This window comes from Pinus tabuliformis, chromosome 2_2 (genome assembly GCF_031772625.1).
Source record: "Pinus tabuliformis cultivar Carrire ecotype Pingquan chromosome 2_2, CPIR1, whole genome shotgun sequence".
NCBI lineage: Eukaryota > Viridiplantae > Streptophyta > Pinopsida > Pinales > Pinaceae > Pinus > Pinus tabuliformis.
In genome coordinates this window covers 1,213,171,360-1,213,199,108 of record NC_142300.1, presented here as the reverse complement: position 1 = coordinate 1,213,199,108, position 27,749 = coordinate 1,213,171,360, and the positions used below count along the sequence as shown (strand labels likewise).

Genomic DNA, 27,749 nt, shown 5'->3' with positions numbered 1-27,749 from the left:
TAGGAAAACCAAGAAGATTAGAAAAATTGATACATGAATACCTTGAACAAATAGAAACAACATCTAAGTCCTTCATTTAGCCAGTGGAGCCACCATCAATACTTTGAAACTCGGGATTTCGAACAATGGAGTCGTCAGGTAGATGATTTCAGCCTTCATATGTGTCTGACTGTTGTCCACCATCAGCAATCAGATCTAAAACTTGAATGACCTTTTCCGGAGAAGATTTGTCACCTCATCCCCGGCAACGACACCAATATGTTAGCACTCAGAATGAACCTCAAGGCATGAGAAGAGGCAATTCCGAGGTAACTACAGACCAAGCTTTTGATATGGCCTCTAGCCCTGCCAGACCAGAGAGGGTTGTCTCTTTGCCAACAAAACGTGGCTGCGACAACTGAATCTTAGGCTAGCTATGAAGAATAAGGATTTAGTTGAAAATTGTGGGTTGAAAACAGCAAGAGAAGGGACTATTGGGCTATGGATTTGGGGCTAATTTCTGCCAGCAAACTTGGCGCAAAGTAAGTGTAATTTACAACCAGATTAAAGATATAATGAGAGAAGAAAAGAGGGAAAAGACCGCTGCCCTGCAGGCATCAATCAGGGGATGGATCTACAGTGGCAACTTTAGAAGAAAGAGAAGCACAAGGTTACTCAACAGAGCATCTAACAGAGGATGGATTCTAAAAAGATAACCACTACATCAAACAACATAATCATTGTGAAAGGAGCATCGTGCATGGATGGATTCCTAACACTTCCCTTAGAGAATGTTGTAACCAAATTAGCAGAAAAAACAAAGCATGGAAATGAATTTACAAGAAAAACATGCTGCACATTAAACACCGTGATGAATCCCAAATTTAAAGAGCAGAAAAAGATTCATTAAAATAATATTCAAGGAAAACTTTACACAGTCCAATGGCAACCTCACTTTGCTACAAAAATCCAACCATTACACTCTGAAATTCATCAAATATATACAATTAGCTCATCCCTGTACTAAGGGAGTTGAGCTCAACCATCTCTCTCAAGATAGAATCAGTTACATTAAATTTGGACCGAATTTCTAAAAATAGGGCTTAATGATGAACTCGTATATCTTGAACCATAACACCTGTTACAAAAATGAAAGAGGTTTTTGTAGATAAGGTCATGTTTGAGAAAAAACCTCTCTCAAATTTTGGAAATTTGTTTCCAGTTGCTCGGAATCTGTGCCACAAAATAATCTCTAAACAGGAAATCACTAAATATTTAAATCTGTAAAAATAGGTTGTAAAGATCTAGTCAAATATTCTAATTCACGACACTTGTGAATAAACTGAAAGAGGTTTTTGTTATATGGTTCATGGTTGACAAAAACCTCCTTGGGTTTCTCAAAATTACTTTCCATCTATTGTAAAATGGCACCGCACTACAATGACTAAAACAATAAAACAAATGCAAAATTTGTTTTGTTTTAATGTAGGCTTCAAATATCACTGCATATCTCCCACATAGTAACACCTGTGCATAAACTGAAGGAGGTTTTTGTTATTTGGTATGTGATTGACAAAAACCTCTTTCACTTTTATAAAATTCATGTCCATTACTTCAAAAACTGATTTTGTAGTAAACTTGTCCCTGTGTGCAGCAAATGACCTCAAAACATGCATAACCAAGAATCAATCATTCATTTCGATCATATCTTCTGATCCAGGAGCCGGTTTTGGGAGTGTGATATACCGTTGGAAAGATTTTTCTGAGTTGCTTCTGATGAACATGCTTAGGATATGATTTGCACTAAAACTCATGTGAAAAACATCTCTGAAAACCAGACATAGTAAGAGCCCATTTTGATCCCTGGTGACAGACTGCGAAGACTGGAACTAACACATGCAAAGGGAAGACGAAGTACTGCCCAGATGACCTCTGTCACTATACCGTGACATGAAACTCACAATCGAAACACTCCCAGCTCTGGAGAATGAGCGATTCTGACAGTTAAGGTGAAAGTGACAGAAATCGGCTGAGTAGTTGGAGGGGCACACCAAGGCAAAGACGTGGTCTGACCAGAGGCCATAAAAAGAATGACTGGGAGATGTTTTCCTCACCATCAGTCAATTTTTCCTTATTTTCGTTTATTATGTATTTCTTACATTTTAAAAGGAATTAGATCCTGATTGTAATCATTGTGGGCAGCAGAGCTATCGCAGGCCGAGACAGCTACTCTAGCAGACAGCTGGATGCTTAGGCTGAGATATTTTTGTAATTAATTTCCAAGATCTCCCTCTCCTTATAAATAAGGGGGAGAAACACTTAATAGAGGTTCCAGAATTCTGCACTTGAGGGGTTGAAATTCTTTGGTTCCATTTTGGTTCTAATTGCTTGTTCATGAGGGACTTGAGTTGTAGATTGCTGAATGTAAATGGACTGGTGAATGAGACTCCTTTTGAATATTAATGAAACTCTTTGGTGATTCTAATCATAGCAATGCACAATATATTTTTCCCTATGTAAATCTCATTTAATATATGTTTTTTCTTTCGTTGAAATAGTGTGATGAAGCCGCAGGTTTCGCCCTCGTTCATGATTGTATATTTGTTACTAAGTAGTGACAGTACCTTTGCTAGCTACAAATTTACTTATGTACCTGTAATGTGCACAAATTTACTTATGCTTTTGGTGACAAAGGTTCCCATGAGGTATATGGCATTAAACCTTAACTAGCGCTCCACTCTTTCCGCTCCTTCATCTCCTCCCTCTTCCATATTTATACTGGAACATTTTGGCTTAGGATTCTGCATTTCAATCAGCCCTACGCACTGATTTCCCTCCTTTCTTTCCTCCTCTTCATGTTACTACAACGCCAATATTAAGACTGTCTCTTGTTGTGTGTTGGCCACCAAAACTAGACATTTTTCTTTGAGGTCATCCCAATTTACCCCCTGAACTTTCAGATCCATGTATTGGCTTGAGTTTACCTTCGTGAAGGTCGATTAAACCAAGCCCCTTTTATTATCTTTTTAACTACGCGACAATTGGAGTGCTACCAAAACCCCTCACTAATAAACTTCCAAAGCACTCCTCTATCTAAGATGTCCTAGGCACTAGTAAACAATCAACCCAGAGGTTGTCTCTAGGAAACTTTCTATGTCTCGTGAAGCACTTGTGCTATAAGTGCCATTAAAAGCGACAACAATAAGATTGTGATTTTTTATTATTTTAAATGCACTTTGAATGCATAAATAAATTCAATATTCTAAAAAATTCCTAAAACACTTTATCTTTATAAATTAAACAATATAAATTTATGATTTTTAAATATCTATAAATTTTGAACAAAATTATTTACAAAAAAACCATTTTATCTATTAATTAAATTACAAAATAAATAATTAAATAATAAAAATTACAAATCTCCTTTTTCTAAATTTAATTTTTTTTTTTTTTTTTCCAATTCAATTTCCATTCATTAATCACATGTTAAAACTAGAACTTTATTCATTTAGATAACCTAGAACTTTATGATTGACATGACACCTAGAAAAAAATGAAAAATTGAATAGCACAAAACTATTTGTATATGGGGTGTTTTTTTGGATTTCAGGTGGTTTTCATGTGTGATGATTCCGATGGATACACATAATTATAATATTTTAATGGAAATATTTTATTTAACAGTTAAAAAAGGAAGTATTTATTTTATCAAAGAAAAATGTTGTATTATTTCTTTTTTATTTTTTTAAACAATTTTTTAAATTTTGTTTGGTTAGTTTTCTTTTATGATGATTAAACCATATAAACAATTATAAAATTATAATATTTCAATAAAAATGTTTTAGTTAATAATTAAAAACAAACATTTTATTTAATTTGTTTAGTTAATAATTAAAAAAATATTTATTTTATCAAAATGAAAAAAATGCATTATTTCTTTTTAACACTTTTAAACAAATTATTTAAATATTTATAATTATTATATTAAATTTATTTTTTAATTAGAAAATTATTATATAAATAATATTTTATTAAATTTGTTTAAAACTTATATTTGATATTAATCAAGATTCATAAATATAGATTTTAACCTGAGAAAAATCAAACTCTATATATATATTTTTTAATATTGAAATTGAGAAATTTTATATTAAAGTGTTATAGTAAAATTAACCATGAATATAGTAAAAAAAATATTATTATAGAATTTGAAGTAAAATTGTCAATTTTCACAAGTCACATAAGAGTTTGCACACCATAATAATTAAATCTCACATATTTATTTAGGTGTACTACTTCATAAACACACCCAATATTCTAATAATTTAAAAAACATGATGATTATCACAAGACATGTTGATGGGTGGCTTCCTCATTTTCAACACTAGAGGGGAGGAGCTTGTTGATCAACATCCATGATGTTCTCTTCCATCTCACAAATTATCTCCACTTCTTTTGAAGTCAACTTGAGTTGAATTGATCCATGGTTTAAGGTAGTGAAGAGAGAATCCTTATGAAAATTAAGAACTAGATTCCTAAGCATTCTACATTATACTTCAAGAATATCCAATTTTTATCTTTGGTGAAAGAAAATATTCATAATTGTTACACTTTGAGATGGATGGACATTGGTGTTTGTTTTTATGGACCTATCACTGAAAATAGGGATGCTCTATTGCTGCTTTGAGTGGTGTCTTCCTATCAACAAAGAGTTCTTCCAATCACATATATTAATGTCATCCATAATTTTTGATTCCACAAAACTAATCACTGCAGATGGGAAAATGAAATAAGAACCCATCTATTTAGAGTTATTGCTTGTTAAAATCAAGGAGAGACAGAATATGAGATAAAATCTAGAGGCTCTCCAGGTAAGTCACTTGGAGAATGCCGAAGCACTCAACACACTGCATTCATTCAAAGTCTCGTACATATAAAATCATACATTAGTTGGGTGGTTTGAACCACTCCCTAAATAATAGGATCTTAGACCTAAATAGAGGATCTCAATCCTCACGTACAACAACAAACAACCAAATACATTAATATAGAAAAGACTAGATTTCTCCATTAATTTCAACACTCCCCCTTAATGGAGAAATTCACCCAAAGTCATATTTTTCCTTCCTTGGCTTAACATAGGCCACTTGATGTGGTTTGTCTTGATCATTGGTGATAGATAATGCTTCACAAAGTGCAAGCTTACTTGAAGCATTACTTCTAGTATCAATCCTCTGAGCGTGAGAATCTTTCCACCCACACATGGTTTTATCTGATTCCATGTGCTCCATTCTCCTTATTATTAAGGATGTATAATATAATTTATTTTGTCCCCTGTAGATTACTTTGGAGCTTTGAGATGGAAAAGCTTGAGATGATGATTGGCTTTGATAAGAATTTTTAGTTACATTGAAGGCACCTTTGTTTCCTTTATGTCTCTGTTGTGTTCTTAGTTCTGTGTTTCCCTCGTCATCATCTAGATCTTGAACAATAGGTTCATGATTCAAGTGTTTATGCCCTTCTTCGTGAACCACTGGTAACTCTTCAATTGCTGAAACTTGTTGAGCAGATTGTGACTTATGATACTTCTTGTCATTAGTAAAACCATATTGTTTGTCGGAAAATTCTTCTGACTCAAAAATACTACCCAAGCCAGAAATGCCTCCAAATGGCCACATGAAAAAGACATCATCGAAAATATCCATGTCAAAGACGCCTAAAAATACATACATATTGATAACACCACATATTTCACTCCAAATTCCTTTCTGAGACTCCACATACACCTCCTGTGCAACAACAATTCTACGCAAATAAAACCGTCTCACAACTCCAACGACTAACCTTCTGTAGTACAACTTCTCGCCTCTTTCACAGCAAAATAGTTGACCTAATTCACCCTGGCAAAAGTAGTTGACGGAACGCTACCATACCATCGCTCGGATCACTTCATGGAAACCTGGGCCAACAACCACACCACAGTTGTCACCTCCACTGCTACACCACTGATAGAGGAAAGGAACTAACACGATCTTGAAGCTAAAGTAATCCGTCACCACCACGCAGACTCACCACGAAACATTGCCTCTGCATACACACAAACAGATCGAACACTGCCACTTCGAATCCTGCTCGATCCACGCATACACACCCTCTAAATGGACCTGCACTGTACTGCCTATGCAATGTACTCGATCCGCCATCGACAACCCTCACGCTGTACCCACAATTCGACCACACAGGCAATCAGGTTCACCAAGACTCGACCTCCCACGCGAAGGCATCGCCACCACGCTTCCACTGCACTCGGATCTCAGCAGTCACAGGTCTCCACGCAAACTCATAGATCCACTTCTCCTCCGCGATGGGCAAACTCACCACCGCCTGATCATCCTATGATCATCCACATATCCACCAACATATACAGCGAAGCGATGGGGGCAATTCCACGATCACAACCCTAATCAGAATCAGAATATGACACAAGCTCCACCTGTAGAAGCTTTCGTTCTCACACACTATGCACCAGGCAGAGGCTTTCGCTCGTGACACCAGGTAGAGGCTTTCGTTCTCGACACCAGAGATCACGCAGTCCACCTTCAAGGAGTCAACCTCACTTAATAAACAACACACATGCCTTTGATCCCATTTTCCAATACAATGTTAAAATCATGAAGGGACAAAATATGAGATAAAATCAAGAGGCTTTCTAGGTGAATCACCTGGAGAATGCCGAGCACTCAGCACACTACATTCATTCAAAGTCTCGTACATATAAAATCATACATTAGTTGGGTGGTTTAAACTACTCCCTAAATAATAGGATCTTAGAACTAAATAAAAGATCTCAATCCTCATGTACAACAACAAACAACCAAATACATTAATATGGAAAAGACTAAATTTCTCCAATTTTAATATTACCAACATACAAAATAGATTTAACCTCAAAAAAACAAAAAAAAACTATTGATTACCTTACTAAAAATTCCCAAAATGAAATTTCAAACCTAAGTGGACTAAATAAATAAATAAATTTAGAAAACAAAAGAGAAAGCAAAATTACCCCAAATAATCTTAAACTTGATTTTTTCAAATTCTCAAATAAATAAATCTATCTTAAAAGGTATAAGATTCTTTATAGTTATAAAACAAAATTAAATTTAATAATGTAACATCAATATTGAAATATATAGGAAGTTGTGAGGATGCGGACAACAGCTTGGTACATGGCCATATTTGACCCATCATTTCTATAGAAAGTCCAATATCATCACCTCTTTGACGAAACAATAAAGTATCCATAAAATAAAACTTAGGTAGGCTCAGCAAATCACAAACCATGTATGGGGCATGACAAATAAACATAGAATCGGAGAAACAGGTACTAACTCATTTTCCACGTCCACGTCAGCATCTTGGAATCCTAAAACCGATGAGAAGAAAAGCTGAACTAACATTATAAAAAAGAAGATGAATAATGGAATGAGCCATCCATGTCTATCCCCACCACAAGTCCAAGTCAGCCTCGTGGAATCCTAACGCCAATCGCACGAAACTTAAACAAACATTATTGAAAAGGCAAATTCCTAATGAAGGATATGCTTATCTAAACACTAATTGACACGTGTCAACTCGTTCAGCGATGGAGTCCGAACAATCAACGTAGCGAGCCAACGAATGAAAGCCACGTGTTTTTCTTGACCCGTAACGAAGAACGACAACTGCAGGATTAGATGCCAGCGAGTCATCGCGCTCATCATCAAGACACGTCATGTACCTGTCTTTAATGAGATTATGAACATAAACCCAAACCTCGGGCAAACTCCGAACCCTTCACATGCCTGCCGTGTTTTTTCCGCATTTAGCTCGTCTTTCGCTGCTATTTGGAATTTCCGAGCTTGTGGCTGACGCGAAGTCTGTGCAATTCAGTTGAGTCACTTCCATTACGCCTTCCATGTCGCAGCCTGCCGTGTTGAAAATACGTTAGGGAATATTAATGGAGGACCGGCCGCGGCGTCGCGAAGTTTTCCTTATGAAATTGTGATCCGTGAAGCAGTTTGTTGAGGCTTCAGTCGTTCCGGCCGCGGCGTCGCGAAGTTTTCCTTATGAAATTGTGATCCGTGAAGCAGTTTGTTGAGGATTCAGTCGTTTGTCCTGGGCGCTGCCGGCCATGGCTATGTACAAGTTAGCGGCATCGGTATCCCGCAGCCTGCTGGACGATATTCACAGATGCAGCCTGAAGAAACAAACCGGTGTTAGTCTGAAGCACATGATGGATTTCGGCTCCTATCCCAATGAAAATAATTTACTGTACTCCGCGCAGTTTTTGCACAAGGAGTTGCCAGTCAGGCTTGCGCATCGCGTCATTGAACTGGAAAATTTACCGCACGGGCTTTCATCGAAGGCCGATGTTTTAAAGGTTTTATGTTTTCTTGATTTGAAATATGCCTCATTGAACTCGAAAATTTACCGCACGGGTTTTCATCGAAGGCCGATGTTATAAAGGTTTTCCATCATATAAAGGTTTTATGTTTTCTTGATTTAGAATATTCTTATACGCTTAAGGTATTATGTCTTCTTGATTTGATAGATTCTTATAATCTTATTATTCTATGTGCAGGCGAAGACTAATTGTTTCATATTTTATGTTAACAGAAATGAAAATTTTCTTTATTTTAAGTAAGAAAATGCTCAATTTCTTCTCGATTTGTTTTCCACTTTTATCGTTCTGTTTTCGTTCACTATTTTTAATATTTTGTTAAAGCTGCAAAATATTGTTCGTTTTTTTTTTTGTTTTTTTGTTTGTTGTTTGTTTTTTTAATTATTATTTATAATCGGTCAATAATTTCCGATTTTTAGAGTTGCCCGAGTATAGCCCCTGATTTATTTATCGATTTTCTTGTAAATGAGCAAATGTTTCCAGTTGACATATTTTTACAATTTTTTTACTATATTCTGCTTCTTTTATTTCTTTGCCTGCCTACCAGGGTTGTCGCCCCAGTCGTTGTTAACTTTAGTTTTTAACATGCGCTGGCCAACTATTATCTAATTATTTATTTTTATAGGCTGATTTTTGCAGGAAAGAAGCACTACACATATCTGTTTCACATTAGCTATCTCTAGAATTTAAAACTGGCAAGGAAAAAGGTCTTCGATTTCTTTAGTTTTCCTTTGAAACTTGCAGATATTTATTTTGTTATTTTTATAGAGATGTTGCCTCTGATTTGATTCGCTTCTTGATTTCCTCTGTCTGGGCTTTAAAGCTTTGCCTGAGCACAGTCCCCCGAAAAATAAGTTTCTGTTGTGAATTTTAGAATTTTAGTATTTTTTACTGTATATTTGGTTTTTAATTTATTTTTCCATCTTTAATATATTTATATTTTCATGGTTGCAAATTCATGTTTCGTTTTATTTTATTTTTTTTTTTAATTTTTCATTTCAAATTATTATATTTTGTCATTTTATTTCTAGACTTTAAATTATTTTATTTTGTCATTCTATTTCTAGACTTTAAAGCTAGACGGAGACTCACTGATTTGTTTAGTTTTCCTTGGAGGCAGCCAATAGTTTATCTTCCTTTTTATTTTATTTGAGAATTGTTAGTTGTTATTATATTTTTGGACTTCAAAGTTTGTTGGAAGACAGTCCTTTCTTAGTCTTACAGAGAATGCATAATTTCTTTTTGATTTATTTTTGGACTTTAAAACCTGTGTAGGGAGAGCCCCTCAATCAGGCTACTATTCGAGAAGATTGATCAGATGATATTTAGAATGGAAAGAGATTTTTTTACAACCTCTGTTTCATTCTTAAGATGATTCAGGACAGTTTCAGTGTTGTTCTGAAAGATAGAATACTGAAATTGCATGTGCTTTGTTGGCATTTTTCCTTTACAACTTGCTTTAACCTTAGAATATATTTCTTTGGTTTTGTAAACTACAGAGAACTGACCCATCATTTACCAAAAGCCAGACGTCAATCATTAATGTACTGATTTAAGGCTTTCCATGAATTATGTTGCGAAGATTAGCTTTCTGTGATCTATAATCATTGAGAGAATCCATAATTTCTTTCTGATTTATTTTTTGTTCCTCTATATATGAACTTTAAATCCTTTATTAGGAAAGCCCGTCAATTAGTTTACTATCTGAGAAGATTGATCAGATGATCTTTAGACTGGAAAGTGATTTGTTACAACCTCTGTTTCATACTTAAGAGGTGAGCGGACAAGCGCAATCTCCCTAGATTCATTGGTTGAATCTAGTAACAAACAAACAAACTAGTAAATCTTTCCCTGAGTTCATTCCTAGTGAATCATAAGTAAGAATGCTGGAATATGAAATCCATACTTTTCAAAACGAAATGGCCTGATGAAGATCCTCGCTATGGTTTGATGCTATACTCCTCAATGCTCAGAATTTGGAGACCTGCAAACATAATAACAACAAAGGATCAAAGGCATATGATAGATAAATGACTCAATAAAACCCATACTAGTGATCAAGGAAACTAGTACCTAATATCATTATCAATGGAAAAATGGAAGTAAACACACAATACATCAGCTCCATTGAACAATATAGTGGGAAAGAAACACTCTTTTGTATTAATCTTGAATAAGAAGGAGCAATACAACCTTAGCCTTGATGATGTAAGCCTCCTCCCAATGGTCTCCAATCCTCCCCTTAGGTGACAAGCTTTCCAGCCCTATTCCAACAACATAAGTTTACATTCAAAAGTCCCCCCTTCACCCTCTAGTCTGTGTTGAATTTATAGGCCAAGAGGAGGAGGTTTGAGATCCTCTTCTCAAGGGATGAGATCCTTAAAAGGAGGGATTAGGGTTCCACAAAGGGAGGGAGTTTTCTCCATAAACAGAGGGATGAGGCCCAAGTATGTAGAGGCTCGAGGCTTTCAGTTGGGAAATATTCCTCCAACAAGGCTTCTAGAAATCACTTTTTATTTTTTACTCTTGTTAAGTGATTTTCTCATTTCATAAGGGAAGACAGTGCGCAAACTTGCGCATGCCACAATGGTCAAATCTGCACTTGCGCAGGTAATGGCTAGGGAAACTGCACAAGTGCTTAAAAATAGGTTTTTGAGCAATGCAATCCAGAATTCTTGTAGTCTTTGGGATTGTTTTACTTCCAACTTTGTAGGGGAATGCTTGGAACATTACATTGGATAGTGAGGGATCCAGATTTGCTGTCATTTGCTTAATGGTGATAAAATAATGTGTAACATTAAGCCCCTCAAAAGATGACCCTTTCCTCAAATAAAGGGGAAACAAGGGGTGCTGGTGCAGCATCCAGCCTCCAAAGGCCCTTCGATGTGCATGAATTCTTCTACAAGTCTCCAAAACAGCAATCAAACTCCCCCAAATTACCCAGAAGTTGGAACTTGGTACACAAGCCCCAAGAAGTAATACTTCATCTGCAAGGTGACTTCAAAACTGCCCAAGTGGACTGAAAGAAAACTTTTCAAAGCCACATCCATTCTCCAATGTGGGCACACAATCCCCCATGTGGCCTCATCATTACCCAAAGGGTTCTCCCAAACCATCATCAAACGCCAAGTAGACTGTCCAACTATCCTTCCAGTGACACAAAACACAAGCAAGATCCACAAATAGGGGACAGCTTGTGGAACAAATGATCCTCTAAGTGGGACATTTTCCAATACTCAAAAGGATTTCTTGCTTACCCAATAGTTCATATGAGCAATGCTCAAATATGCACATGCGAGGTCTCAGAATGGGTATTTTTACCCCCAAAATCTCCAAATAACAATCTCTTCTAATCTTCTGATGCAAGCTACGCTACAGTAATGCGTGATGAAACCCCTCAAACAGAAAAGAGACCTTCAAAATACCTCCGCAATTGAGACCTATACAGGCCGGCTCCAAGGTTCAAATCATCAAATAATACAATTCGGCCTATATAATGGTTTTGGGTAGAGCCTTTAAGTTAGGTCGGCCCTGCACTTTCACACTGTGTCCATATATATATAAGCCACATGCACTTATTAAATCAAACCTTACACTTGTCTCCTGTTCCACCACTTTAACAGTTCTGAATGTGCTGTTTAGGCCGAATTTCCACAGACTGGTCACACTTCAGAATCCATATATGCTCCAAGTCCATGTTAATTCTCCCTGCTTTGTAATCTAAGCCTGAGGCCTATTTCAAACTAATTTCTGGGCATGACAGTTGCTCATTAGGAGGTCTGTTTTGAACATTTTTTCCTTTTTTTTGTAAATGAGTCCTTCATTACTGCTGTCCAACTTGTTTCATTTCAAGGATAGGCTTGCAGTAATTTCCCTCTGATATGTTCACCATTGACCTATGGCACAGACAAAGGCGGAATAGGACCTGAGGCCAAACAAACTCCAATATACCTCAGTTTTAATGAACTTCTTACCCAGGAGACTCATACACACTGATAGCACTTATTACAGACAAGGTTTTCATTATTTATGCTACCAGCCTATCTGAAATTTGAATAAAGGCCAAGATACATCAGCAACATCATTACCAGTCAATGCAGTCCTTACTTCAAATGATGAGGGTAACCTTCTGTGCATATCTATGCTTGTGACTGCTGCAAGTAACCAGGAACCTTTTCACTTCTGTCATCATGCTACAGGATCATGAGAGTGCAGAAAAGCAATTATTATTATTCTGCCATGCTGATCCTAGCCTTGTCATAAACAGACCTTTGTATGACAACTTCCTCTGACTCTCCAAGCTCAATCAACCTTCCATTGATCATTATTTGAAACAAAAATGCCATTGCTACCAGTGTGGATTGATCTCAAGTCAGATCAGCAATATTATTTGACTGAAACCAATGTTTTAAAACAAAATCTGCCCCATTACATTCCCATCTTCTGAATCTGCTGATTTAATAGTTATTGTTAGTTTCACATCACTGTTTCTTTGCTCATTCATGAAAGTGCACACAACATTCAAGCAACTGTTCGCTGTCCAGTGAAGTTAAAAGAATGCTCTTGATCTGAAGTGAAATGAAGGGAAAGAGATACGCATAAAGGATCCAAGCGTCACCCCGATTATCCCATTTTGTGTTAGGAATTTTTTTTTGGGTAACAATTCCATTTGTTAGCACATGTAAGAATGGAAAGTTTTCCAAGAGGAACATACAACAAGTTGAAGATCAAGATAGGACCATGTAGGATCTTAAAGAAAATTTCAGATAAAGAGTGCACTGGAATTGTTAGAGGGAAGTCACTTTCACTTTCTCATCGTCACATTTCACTCTCTCCTCTCTCTCTAAAGGAGTGCGCATTGACTCGTCACGGCATTGACTCATTGACTCGTATAAGACTCGGGAATGACCATTATAAGACTCGTATAAGACTCGTCAAAATACAAAAAAACGTTAAAATATGGTAAAATTTAAGCACAAAAAAAATTAATGACAATTCCAATCCTTATAATTTTTAAAAACCACAATATATGCAATAATTCATAACATCATCTCATATCTATTAAAATACAACATAACATATTCAAATTATGTAAGCAAAACATTTAGATATTGAATAAGAAAAGGACTCATGATTCCATAATTAAAATAAAAAATGTCAGTAAGTTCAAAATTCAAATACATATGTCATAAATGATAAATGATTGTCTCATAAGTTCATAACAATCTTGAGTCTCATCACTCATGGATGACTACGCCTACAATAAGCCCTCGTGGAGCTAGTGCTAACATCGGAAGGTTGAAGCAACTGTGAGGCAGGTGTATTTGGAGTCTCCATTTGAGATGGCAAACTAGAGAGATCCTCAGTCTCTTCATCAAGCCAACTCAAATCAGAGGACTCCTCCTCCACAACCCAATCAAACTCTAAATCAATAGTATCCAATAAAATTGGATCTATATCCTTTGGTTGCACTTGTTTTGTGAGCATTCGAAGGTTGTAGTAGATGAAAACCAACTTCTCCAACCTCTCATGCTCCAAACTGTTTCTCTTTTTGCTGTGGATGTGCTCAAACATTGACCAATTGCGCTCACAAGAAGAAGCACTGTAGGGTTGACTCAGAACTCTGATGGCAAATTGTTGTAATTGTTGTGCCTCAGTGCCACAATCTATCCACCAATGAGCTGTAAAAAATTAACAACCTAAATAACCGGATTCGTCCATATAGCCCGACGAACCGGAATCATGCGTGTCCGGTACGATTCGCCCAAAAATCGAATCCTAAACTCGGATTCTTCGAATCCTAAACGAATCCCGATTTTGGCCAGTGAATCATGATTCCAGGATTCGTATCCCAGAAAAGTGACTGCCGCAGGTTAAAAAAGGCCGCATTTCTTCATTTCATTCACGCTGTTTATCATTTGGGTCTGCATTGTTTGAGCTGTTTGATAGTTCGTGTGATGAATTTGAAAGCGGTCTGTGCATTCAAGTATGTGTTCACTGTGTACCCTTGACTCTTGTTGAACGCTGCATTGAATTGAAGGTTGAATGGTGTAATTGTCTATGCAATGGAGCGTTGAATTTGGTATGACGTCTTATGCTACTTGTTGAATGCTTTTATCTGGTTCGTTGGTCATTCTGGTCATACGTATGGCATTGTGTTAAAACAAAAAGAGTTGAAGTTTTATGTTGCATTGAAAAGGTCAGAGTCCATACATGCATCAAAGTTTCTTTTATGGCATGTGTTGAATAAACTCTTTGTGAAGGCCATGAGGTTCATATGGTTATCCACATTCATAAGTGCATGAGATGGCATAGCATAAGTACCCAATGTTTGAAATTAATGATAAATAAATTTGTATCATTAATTAAAATTTGTGTAATAAATATCTAATAATTAATATATACATACATACATATATATATATATATATATATATTAATAAAATAATATATAACGAATCCTACGTGTCCTGTTCCGAGGGGTCAACGTGTCCGAACCCGATACTACGAATCCCGAATCCTACGAATCCTGAATCCCCGTGTCAGGTGACTTAGTTAACAACAAAGATTATCAGTTTGCAATGCCAAACATATAAAAGAGAACTGGCAAAATTACAAGCTAAGTTCTAACAATTTGCACTTACAAGTCATTTTCTTGTCCTTGAGACGTTGGCTTGAGTTGAATCCAAACATGCCAGATGCTTCCTTGTACATATCTCATTATATGTTGATTTTGTCCTGAATATCTTGATCCGGGAACATCTTCTCAATGCATATCATAACACCTCTCATCACCTCGGGATCTCTTTGAATGCTAGACTCCTCATCATAGAATAAGCTCAGATTGAGACATGCTCCTGCTGCATGCAATGGTGAATGTAGTTGCCTATCCCACCTGGAATCAATAATTTGCCATATAGGGAGATATTTAGATTCGTTTCCTTTATAGAAAGTCTTGATGGCCTCTTTGGCCTTGCCCATGCCCTCGTAAATATATCCCATTGCAGGTTTCGATTCATCCATCAATCTCAAGACTTTCACAAGGGGCTCAATGAAGCTGGCAATCTCAGTGACTTTGTCCCACAAACTATCACCAAAGACAGGTGCTTTCACAGACAATGCTTCTGGTTTTGTGCCATCTTTCCAAAATACCCATTGCTGGCTACAAAACATTCTTCTCAAAGCTTGGTACTCATACAAAAGGCTTTGGAGGGAAATAAATTTTGTAGCAAACCGTGTGACAGCTGGGCGACCAAGCTCATCCTGTGTGAATTCCCTCATAAGGTTCAACACCCAAGCATTATTATAAATATACTTGGTAATTTGCTTGCATTCTTGCACAACATCTTGCACCCACTCCAACTTCCCAATGTCCTCTAGCATCAAGTCTATGCAATGGGCAGGACATGGAGTCCAAAAAATGGTGGGATATTTGGCACAAAGCAACCTTCCAACTACCACATAATTTTTTGCAATGTCCGTGATTACTTGGACAACATTTGTAACCCCAACTTCCTCCACCACATCAGCCAACAATGAAAAAATCAAATGTGCATCTTTTACATTTGCAGATGCATCAATGGATTTTAGGAACATGTTTCCTTTAGGGCAAGCTACAACAAAATTTATTATTGTTCTACCTTTCTGATCTGTCCACCCATCAGACATAATTGTACAACCTGTAAATTTCCACGAGCTTTTAATGCTTTCCAGTTGTTCCTTGACAGACTCAAGCTCCTCATTTAGCTCTTTCCCCCTAAGTGCATTATAAGACGGGGCTTTGTATCCAGGGTTAGCACTTGCAATGACATCCACCATGGGCTGATAAAAATAAGACTTTGCATAGTTGAATGAAAGGTTGTTATGGTACCAAAACCTCCTCACTGCCATATATGCCTCTTTCCTCTTCTTTTCATTAAAACTATCCAAGGTTGGTTGAGATCCTGGAGTTGTACGAGGACTGAAGAAAGAAGAGGTTATACTCCTGTTTGCCACAACACTTGAAGAGGAGTTACCAATACTTGGACTTTGAATCTGTGTTTCACTCTGAGATGAAGATCTACCTATCCCAACAATCTCATCCTTCCTTTTTGCCCTCTTAGAACTTTCTTCTTTAATGGATTCCAAAGCAGCTGCCATTTCAGTAGTGACTTCATCAAGGCAATTTTGACAACATCCCACACCATTCCCAGGAATTTTGGCTAGGTGGTATTTCAACCTGTTTATGCCTGCATGCATTGTGGCATTGCAATAATTGCACTTGACATGGTGGTCATTACTGGCAATGATTCGTTGACCATGTGCCCATGTCGGATCATGAGACTTTCTAGAACCCTTTGGTGGCGTAGTGACAGAATGTGGAAGAAAATTTTTTTTTTTTTTTTTGGTTATGATTTTTTTTTTAATTTGCAATTTTTTTGGCCCTGTGGCTGAGTTTCCCAACCACACAAGGCCGCTGTGTGGTTGACAAACTCAGCCACAGGGCCTGCGGGTTGAGGAGGACTGAGTTTCTCAGCCACACAGCGACCTTGTGTGTCTGAGAAACTCAAACACAGGCCCAAACATAAAAAAAAATGCAAATATACAAAAAAATTTCAAAAAAAAAAAAAAACTAAATTGAATACAAAAAAATTACATGGAAAACATTCAAACAAGGTTCATGAAGCCTACCTAAAGTTGGGCCTGATTCAATGAAGCCTCCTTTAGCCTCCTCCAAGAGCTCCTTCACTATGCAATGGAATCACTCAACACTCATACAAATTAGCCAAACACTCAAATGACAAGTGAATGACAAATGGAAGGGAGAGAAGTGTTTATAAAGCTTTTCTTCCCTCCAATTTCCCTTTCCCTCCACCTCATTTCCAAAAAAGAAAAAATATAAAAATAAAAATTGAACAAACTGTGCCTTTTGAGGCTTGACAGCCTACAGGTTCTATAGGGGTCCAATACGGGTCTTATAGAATACCCGCGGGTCTTATACGGGAGACGGGTTCTATAAGATACCTGTTGAGTCCGGGGCTTAAACGCGAGTTCTATGCGAGTGACTTGGCTCAGTATAAAACCCGCCAAAATCCGCGAGTATTCGCAGGTCTAATACGGGTCATTCTTCACTGCATAAAACCATTAGAAACCATAAAAAATCCTTTCTCTCTTAGCTTACCCCTTCACATCCTTCCATCCTTTGTTGAATCTATCAATTATAGGCTATTTCTTGGTTGTTATATGTTACCACATGTTGAGTTTTGTAGCTTGGAAGGTACTTATAGTCTTGTGTCTTGACTAGAAGGACCTTGATTCGCCTCCTTAGGAGCTTGCATGCGACATACAAAGTGTGCAAGTGAGTTGCACGCATGTGAATGTGTTGTATGTGACATGCATGAGATGTGCATGTAAAACAAACTAAATTTATGACTTGTACTAGAGTTAAAGTAAAGAAAGCTAAAGATAGAAAAGCTAACTAAAGTCACTTATATTCAGTTAACTGGGCGAGCTAATTTTGGCTATCAATCTTATCTTAGGAAAGTTATAAATTGAGCCTAAGTGTTGAGTCTAAGACACAACAACAACACAAGATTGAGAGGGGCTTCTCAATGAGCGTGTGTTGGGTCAAAGAGAGTGCATAGAGGTTGGTGATCAATTTTGTAATTTGTATTTTCTCAGTTGGGTCATTATCCCAGGACGAGAGCCCAAGTAAGTTCTGTGATTAATTTATTAATGAAGAAATGTTGATTGGGCAAAAATCTATTTGTGTGATTCATATTGAGTAATTCTGCTTCCGCCAAATATTTTTGGTTAGGAACTTAGCCGTGTATTCGTTCAGTTAATAATTGTCGGGACCCGATTATCGGGTGCTATGTTCATGGGAAATTCTAACATGGTATCAGAGCTCCAACTTTGAATCGATCTTGGAATTACAGGTGTTGAGTTCATGTCGGAGCCAGGTTGGGTGGGATCATACGAGCTAGAATTTTTTTTAGGGGCCGAGAGGAATTCTCTTTTTTTAGGGGCAATCTTTGAGTAAAAAAGGGGGGATGATTAAAAAAAGGGGAAAAGAGGAAAAAGAAAGGCCCATTTAAAAAAAAATAATAAAAAAGTGTGAAAATTATTGTTGGTCAGTGGGGTTTGAGATGATTACTCGGTTACGTTATGAGGACAGTTTGGATTGGGTAGGAAATTTCAACCCATTGAAGGAGCAGATTGTTATATTATTTGAGCATGAGTTGTGGGACATCACAGAGAAGGTCATCTCATTTCCCTTAAGATCCTACTCAGTTGGCTAGGTTTAATAAGAAGAACGTGAAGGCCAAGAGAATAATCCTGAACTCCATCAGAGACCACCTATTATACGAGTTGTGGGACATCACAGAGAAGGTCATCTAATTTCCCTTAAGATCCTACTCAGTTGGCTAGGTTTAATAAGAAGAACGTGAAGGCCAAGAGAATAATCCTAAACTCCATTAGAGACCATATTATACCTCATGTGATGAGGAAGAAGTATGCCTTTGAGATGTGGACATCTTTAACCAAGTTATACCATAGCAATGTTGCATGTAGCAGGTATGAAGGGGGACGTTTTTTGGAAGTGAAGGATCGAAAGCGTCATTTTCCAAAAATCTAGGAAGTGAAGTGTCTTGGAAGCGTCTACTATATATATATTTATATTTTTTTGCATTTATATTAAAAAAAACATCCAAAATACCAAATTATTTGTAGAAGATATGAAAACATGCATATTTGTACATAAATCAAGATAGATACAACGTCCATTGTACATCAATGATTACTTATTCGAGCATCAACCATCTAGATTCTAGCAATTACAAATATACATCAAATTTTTAAGCATATCATAAAACATAAAACATTAATAAGATAAAATCATAAAACATTCAAATAACTTATCTAGCAAGTGAGCAACTGTCAACATGAGTCATGCCCAAAATTCAATTAATAATGTTTACAGGTGGGCCACTTGGCCACCACCAAGTACACAATCAACTAGGAAGAGTAAGACAGAAAAGTTCAAATTCACAACAAGACTACAAGTATGACAAAAGTAGTAAATTGTGAATATATCTACTAATCTCTCTTCCTTCCACCACAAATAGTATGTGAGCCTCCATATGGTGGTAGTGAAGAAGATGGTGGCTGTGGAAGTTGTGGTAGTGGAACTGATGAAGATTAAGCCCCTGTTGTTGGTGTTGAAACATGGAACTTGGGAACCATGGGACCCGATTGGGGATGGCATCTCAGCTCGATCATCATCGTCCTAGATAAAAGCATCCTCCAATTGCTCTAATCGCAACAATCCATCCTCCAAATTGGCCTCCTCTGGATTTTTGTCCCAAAGCCCCTGTTGTTGGTGTTGAAACATGGAACCTGGGAACCGATTGGGGGTGGCATCTCAGCTCGATCATCATTGTCCTAGATAAAAGCATCCTCCAATTGCTCTAATCGCAACAATCCATCCTCCAAATTGGCCTCCTCTGGATTTTTGTCCCAAAGCTTAAAGTCTTTATTAGTCTTTGCATCAGCACAGGTATGGGACAACAATCGCAAGTTGTAGTGAACATAAACCAAGCTCTCTTCTTGGTTTAATTTTAACCTGTTCCTTTTAACACTGTGGATGAAAGAGTAAGAGCTCTAACACCTCTATGCAGAACAAGTGTTTACCACCTGTGATTGCATTCGCAATGCCAAAGTTTGTAGAAGTGGAGTAGCACCTCCATGCATGTTCCACCACGAGAAATTCTCTTGATCTATAATTGCATGATTGCTCCCAAATGGACTAGTGCCAAGCGTAGAGTTGCTCAATTGTTTCTGTAGCATGGTAGACTCCTCCTCATCAGGGACTAATTTATCCAATGCTTTCATATAACTAGATAGAACCTCTGGATCTAGGTGTGGTTTTTTTCTACTCCCCCCCAGGTGTTGGTGTCGAAATCCATGATGGATGATAGTATTTAGTGTCAGAACATATTCTAAGGCATGCAATGGAATGTTTAGCATTTCCCATCGTTTTTCCACCTTTGCACCAATATAATTGTACAAGGTGATAATATCTCTAGTTATCATAACATCTTTCGGAAGAAATCACATAAGAGAGATTCTCATCGACGCGTTTCGAACCAGCCAGTGTGGTTCATCTTCAGGACAAGATGAGGGATCTGATCTAGGCATTTAGATAAATAGATGTAGAGAGCTGCTAACTAACCATTAGGGATAACAGCTAGTTTGAATCAGGGTAGGAAATAGAAAAGGTTAATGACCAAAAAGGAAGGGAAATAATTAAAACGGTTATTATTATTATATTTTTTGGATAAATTAATGATGTAAAAAGTTATAATTTAGAAAAATAATAACCCTTTATAACTAAATTAATTAATATATATTAAAAATAATTTTAAGAGTCATAAATTGGGTACTATCAATAAATGATATTCTAAAAGGAACTAATATTTTAATCTTATTCAAATAATTATTAATTAATATTTGATAGTCAACCTTATAAAACGATATAATATAATCATATTGAATAGGGAAAAAATAGAAAGGGATTTTACCACAAGGTTAAGGGAAAACTAATTAAAGAGAATAAATTACCATATAAAAAAAAAAAATTAAATTAAATTGAATTGATTTTAATTTATAAAAATGATAAAACACCTTATATAACCTCATTAATGAATATGATATTATATTAAATAACCTCATTAATGAATAAAAATTACAAAAAAAAAAAAAAAAATAAAATAATCTATAAGATTTTTTTCTTTTAAGAAGAAAGCCCAGGAATCCAGTTTCTGCTAATACTCCAACCATCATCTCTATTTAAATTAACAGGTCTCTTTTCGATTTCTAAGGCCTCCCTGAATTTACGATGATGAAATTTGTTGGACACCTAATCCTCAATGGGTTAGTGTGGAAGCCGAATAGACAAAAGGAGTCAAAGAGACCTTGGGATGTGGAACCCAACGGTAAAACCATGTACTATAAATGTATATCACTTGTTAATAAAAAAAGTATTCTCATGTTTTATCCTTCAGATTCTCTTGCTACCATGTGTGTCTTTAACATGGTATCAGAGCAGGTGTATTCCTGCCTTGCATAATTTCTTTGAGCCATTTGTTTTATGGTCTTTATGAGCAGGGCCTATTTTTAGTATTCTTGCCTTTGTAACTCCTTGTATCAGTCTTTCTGCCATATTTTCTCTCTGTGCCCTCTACTCTCCCTGGACTGTGCATAATGTTCCTTTCCGCGCTCTCTGGGCTCTCTGGATAACCTTTGTCTGCCATTGTCTGCACCATTGTATGTCCACTGCCTCTCTGTGCGTCTTCTGCGCATAATCATCGTGGTCCACTACCTCTCTGCGTGCCTACTGCGCAGTCTATCCACTGTTTTCTTGCTGCCTAAATTCAGAAAACATTCCCATACCTGCGTGAAGGAACACTGCTGCGTTGAGAGAGGGACGACTTCAGTGTATTTGCAAATCCTGCAGAACTGGTCGGAATATCGCCTCCATGACCGTGAGAGTAATGCATTTCTCCTATACCAAGGCTTAATGTCTGTGAGCCTGTGCCATCACCATATGTATAGTTCACTGTTCCTCGAATCCTGTGTGTTTTATATTTGGCTTCAAGACTTTCTCCACAACCCAAGGGTTCATCTCAACAAAATGCACCTCTGCACAACCTCTATTGATAGCTTCAATACCAACAGAACCTGTCCCACTATATAAGTCTAGCCATCGTCCTAGATGCAATGATGCTGGGCAACCACCTGAGTTGATGTCAAGGAAAAGGATCGATGCCATATTGTTTCTGAAATTGTTCTCCTCGTTTTCTACTGCGCTCGCTCCTCTCCTTGTATGAAACAGCGCATCGAACTGCTTTGGTGGATTTACCTGTTGCGAACAGGTTAATTTTATTCGAAGTTTGAGGGCTTGGTGGAAGAACTGGTATTCCGAAAGTGAAGTAAAAGAGTGTCGTGTGACCAGGAATAGAAATGTTGGTAGCCGTCGCAGGTATTATATAACGCTGGTATTACATTGTACTTACGCTGCCTTTGTGATTACGCGACTATCATTGTAATGCTGGGATCATTGTATGCGTTGAAGTTGTTGGCATATAAAATGCGTTGAAGCCATTGCCTGTCTTGTGAATATCGTTGAACAATGCGTTTGGATAATTCTGCTGATTGGACACATCGCCGCGTGATGCTCTTTGCCCTGATTCGCATCGCCGTGTTGTGTAATGAAATTATATAACACCGTTCACTGCATCTGGTTGGAATTTTATGTCAAGTGGACTGTCAGTAATTAAATCCACTTAGCGCTCTAAAGCTGGTCTTACCTACAATGAAGTCTTGCTTTTAGTTGTGACTCTGTTTCTATTTCCATATCAATGATGTAATTATATGAGCCCGAGAGGTGAGAGAACCATCACCCACACAAAATGACTACAATGACGAAATCAGGCACGCAATATGGATCCTTGCAGCAAGAGAGGTGGATTATAGCTGGTGTTTTGCAAAAGGGTACACTGAGTTTTGTCATTCGGATTTTCAATTGTTGCATACTTGTTTTGTGTATTCTATCGTCTGTTTTTGGCGTAGTCCATGGTTGTTTGAAGCAGGAGATGCAGTCTCTCTTGGTTTTTAAAGGCGGTTTACATGATCCTGCCGGGCGTTGAAATGTCCATGGAGACCATGCTAGTTGAACATTAAAATTTCTTCAAGAGATGTGCCAGATGGTCCATTGGAATGCTGCATTGAATGATGATGAAAGGAGTGGAATAGTCGATGGTTTCAAGGGATGCATTGAACACTGTGAAGAAGAGGATGTGCTGGTTATATGAAACCCATGAGGCCGTGGTTGCTGGCTGCTGAACTGAAGATCAATAGTTTCATGATTATTTCCTGGTTCCGAGGTTTATGAGATTGTGTACTAGCTCTCCCCTTTATCTATTAAAATAGTTAATGGCTGGTATGCTAGCATCTACAACATCATTGTGTAAATTCTGAACATGTATTTCAGTGAAGAGTGAAGAAGTTTGTGGTTGCTACACTTGTTATTAGTATTATTTATGCTTGCTGGGTCTAAAGTTGATATCAAATTAATATTTTGAAGTTCTTCCACAAGTATTTGTCCCAGCATATTATGTATTTACATGAGCCAACAACAAGGAATGCACCTATAGCATTTGATACACAAACTGTTTGTTAAAATACTACAGTGGACCAAACCATACAAACTCAAGACTCTTTGTGGTTTTCTCTTAGTTATTCCAGTTGGGTTTCTTATATCGGACTATTGTTTTCTTTGAAGAAAGTGGCAAGATCAGAGAATATTGATTTGTACCCTAGTCAAAGTATTTATATATGAGCATTCAAGTCCTGTTCATGACATGGTGCTATAGTTGTTGAAGTTTTGATAGCCATCATTTCTGCTTTGAAAGTGAAGGAGTATTTGAAGGATCCAAGCAAGTTTGTAGTTGTTGCTGGCCCAGTGTGGCATTGTATTTAAAACTCACTATAATTTTTGTCTACATATATATGCATTGATTCCTTGATTCGACTGTTGCATAAGAGTTTGGTGGGCTGTATAAAGGCTGTTATTGTTTTGACAAATGAAAGTAATCTTTTGTGGAGAAAAGTTTAGTCCGCTGTATTGTCAGAACATAGTGCTGGTCATTTTTATGTAATGGATTGTAATTGGTGCTTGCTGGTTGCACACTGATCATTTGCTGCACATTTATAAAGGATATTGCTATGTACTATGAGTGATATTACTTTTCTGCATTGAGTAGTAGTTGTGTTCAGTTTTTTAAGGTGTAATTCTGACATTGAAGAAAAAAAATGGCTAGAATCAATGAAGTATTAGAATTCCTCAAAACTCTGATATTGTCTACTACTCATGATACATTAAAAGTCAGCAAAGTTTCTCTCACAAACATTCAGGTCTGTCTACAAAATGCACAAGAGAAAATTGATTTTTTGCAGCTCGAATCTCAGCTACAGCAAGAAGAATTAAAACAGAGGAATCATTTGTAGAAATTTCTGTTTTCCCACCCCGGTTTTCAGTTTCTCCTTATTTCTCCCATGTAGTTAAATGCCCATTCCCATAACCATACATTTAACAGACTGAAAAAAATAAATATTGCTGAAAACACAAATTCTGGAAATTTTTCAGAATGCTGGAAATTGCAGAATTAAAAATCAGCAATCAAAAATAGCCATTAAAACACATTAAAACACTGATATTTTTGGTCAACTTGACCCTGGAAAAACCCCCTACAATTCTTGGGAAAAACCAGTTTGAGAGCTCTTCTTTATTTCTGAAAATTGCCTTTTTATAGTGAGAATTATTCAGCAAAAATCAGCAAGCAAATTTACAACTTATCTCCTTTCCCGTGCCTCACAGCGATCTGGAAATTACAGCAAACAGGACAGCAATAAATGCTGTACGGCCTCCGTTTTGTGTGCAGAAAAATCAGCAAACTGATCCTCGATTTTTGTGCAAAAATCTGCCTTTCACTATGTGTTGAATCAGCTGTACAAATCTGCTCAACTGCTGCCTTGGAATGTGTGCCAAGCTGCTGTCTCCTTCTCCTCCCTGCTCAGAAATCTCTCTTGCTCTCCTTCTCCCAATCTGCTCATGAAAGAATGAATGACCTTTTTCTCCTTTTCCTCCTTTAATATAACTCCAAGTGACTTTTGGGTGATCCAAGTGACTTTTGGGTGATCTCTAAATCCAATGGCTGAAATAGATTTAGATCAATGGCTGAGATTAAATGCTCATTTAAATCTCACTTTCTATTTTTTAATTCACCCCACTTTAATAAAGACCCACTTAGTCATTTATTTCCAAAGTCACTTTTCCTTTCTAATTTTTCATTGACTTTATAAAAGTCACTTTAAAATTAGACTTAGTAACTTTATCACTTAAAGTCACTTTTAAATTAGATTTAACTTTATAAAATTATAAAGTTACTTTAGGAGAAAAATTAAATTCTTTTGGACACTTTTCCCTAGGCCAAAGATCAAAGCCTTAGGGAACCACCTGTCCTCCGGTACCAAATTTCAACACTCCCTCTTACCGAGGAAGGTGTTCCTCACCACACCCATCTTGTCTCTGAAGTAGACATGCTTGCCCCGTGGTAAGGCTTTGGTAAGAATATCTGCAACCTGCTCATCAGTGGAAATATACTCAAGCTTCACAGCTCCCTTCTGAACATAGTCTCTGATGAAATGATATCTGATCCCGATATGCTTTGACCTGTCATGAAATACTGGATTCTCCGTGAGTTTAATGCAACTCTGATTATCACAGTAAATCACTGAAGGTCTCAACGACTGACCAAATAAGCCAAACAACATCTTGCGAAGCCAGATAGCCTCACAACTAGCTAGACTGGCTGCCATATACTCTGCTTCCGCTGAACTCAGTGCTACTGACTGCTGCTTCCAGCTGAACCATGACACTACTGCTGAACCCAACCCAAAACAGCACCCTGAAGTGCTCTTCCTATCAGAAGCACAACCTGCCCAATCAGAATCAGTGTATCCTGCCAATCTCACTCCATCTCCCTACCTGTAGTCCAGACCATAATCCACTGTCCCCTGCAAGTACCGCAAAATGTGTTTTGCAGCCACCCAGTGAACCTTCCTAGGCTCACACATAAACTGACTCATCGTGTTGACTGCAAAACAGATATCTGGTCTAGTGTTGACCAAATACATCAAGGAACCAATCAGCTGCCTGTACAATGTGGGATCCACCAACTCGGAATCCGAAGCATGAAGCTTCTTCCAGTTGGTGATCATCGGTGTCGACATGGGTCTACAATCCTCCATGTGGAATCTGCTAAGGATGTCCACAATATACTTCCCCTGCCCCAGGAAGAAATGCCCCTCCTCCTGCCACACCTCCAAACCCAAAAAGTAATGCATCAAACCGATGTCCTTCATCTCAAACTCCGCCGCAAGATCTCTCTTGCAGTGCTCTATGAGTCTCTCTGCACCTGTAATGATCAAGTCATCCACATACAGCACCAGAATGAGAGGCTCTTCACCAATCACAATAAAGTAAAGGTTCGGATCTGTCTCACTCTTTGTGAAACCCATCCCCTGCAAATATGTATCTATCCTGGAGTACCAAGCTCTGGGAGCTTGCTTCAGGCCATAAAGGGCCTTCTTCAGTCTGCACACATGGGACTCCTTCCCATGCACCTCAAAGCCCTGTGGTTGCTCAATGTACACCTCCTCCTGTATGAAGCCATTGAGAAATGCGGTCTTCACATCCATCTGGTGGATCTTCCAACCCATCTCTGTTGCTATCGATATAATCGAGCGGATCGAAGTATATCGAGCCACGGGAGCGAAGGTCTCCTCATAATCAACTCCCTCTACCTGGGAGAACCCTCTAGCCACAAACCTCGCTTTGAATTTCTCAATGTTGCCATCTGCAGCATGCTTTACCTTGTAAAGCCATCTGGAAGTAACCACGGATTTGCCCTCAGGCCTTGGCACCACCTCCCAAACATCATTCCTCATGATAGAAGAATACTCCTCCTGCATGGCCTCTCTCCAGACCTGCTGGCTAGCTGCCTCCTCATAGCTAGAAGGCTCAGAGTCAAGGATGTTGGTAACCATCGCCATATAGCTACAAAACCTCTCAGGTGGTCTACTCTCTCTGACCGGCCTCTTCGGCTCAGCAACAGATGTGGCATCTCTCAAGGTGTCTTGAAGCCACTTGGGCTTCCTCTTCCCTGAGCGCACTTCTCCCACCGGCGAATGAAACTCCTCCTCATCATCATCAGTAGCCTGAACTCCTGACTGTCTGTCTGCTGTCCTCCTGCCTGCACCTGAACCTGTAGAAGCTGAGGTACCGTGTGAACTGTCCATCAGTGGACTCCCTAGTGAACTGCTCTGCATGCTGCCCGGAGCACCACCCCTCTGGCTCGATGAGCCACTGCTCACTGACGGACCTGACATCCTCATAGATGTACCTCCTGATCCCTGCCCACTGGATCCCTGCGACTGACTCAACTGCTGCTGAGGGTCTGGCTGATCCAGATACTCTAACTCCCATGACCTCCTAAAGGCCCTGTCCTCCTCGAACTTCACATCCCGTCTGACAACAACTCTCCTCTGTGCAGGAATGTAAATCCGAAAGGCCTTTGAGGTCTCACTGTAGCCCACAAAGATACCCTTCTCTGCGGTGGGCTCTAGTTTGGTCCTCTTCTCCTTGGGTATATAGGAGTATGTAATGCATCCAAAGATATGAAGATGACCAATATCAGGCTTCTTCCCAGAGAAAGCCTCCTCC

The 27,749-nt window shown here is 38.0% G+C and overlaps 1 protein-coding gene across 1 annotated transcript in view; it reads left to right on the top strand.

Annotated features, from left to right (window-relative positions):
• Positions 1 to 7,796: 7,796 nt before the first annotated feature.
• The window catches only part of PDK (pyruvate dehydrogenase kinase), a 95,060-nt gene continuing 75,107 nt past the window's right edge, over positions 7,797 to 27,749 (top strand). The window contains exons 1-2 of the mRNA XM_089405993.1: positions 7,797 to 8,047; positions 8,121 to 8,401. Of these exons, the coding sequence (XP_089262119.1) occupies positions 8,153 to 8,401 (249 nt within the window). The 5' untranslated portion in view covers positions 7,797 to 8,047; positions 8,121 to 8,152. The remainder of the gene's footprint in view (positions 8,048 to 8,120; positions 8,402 to 27,749) is intronic.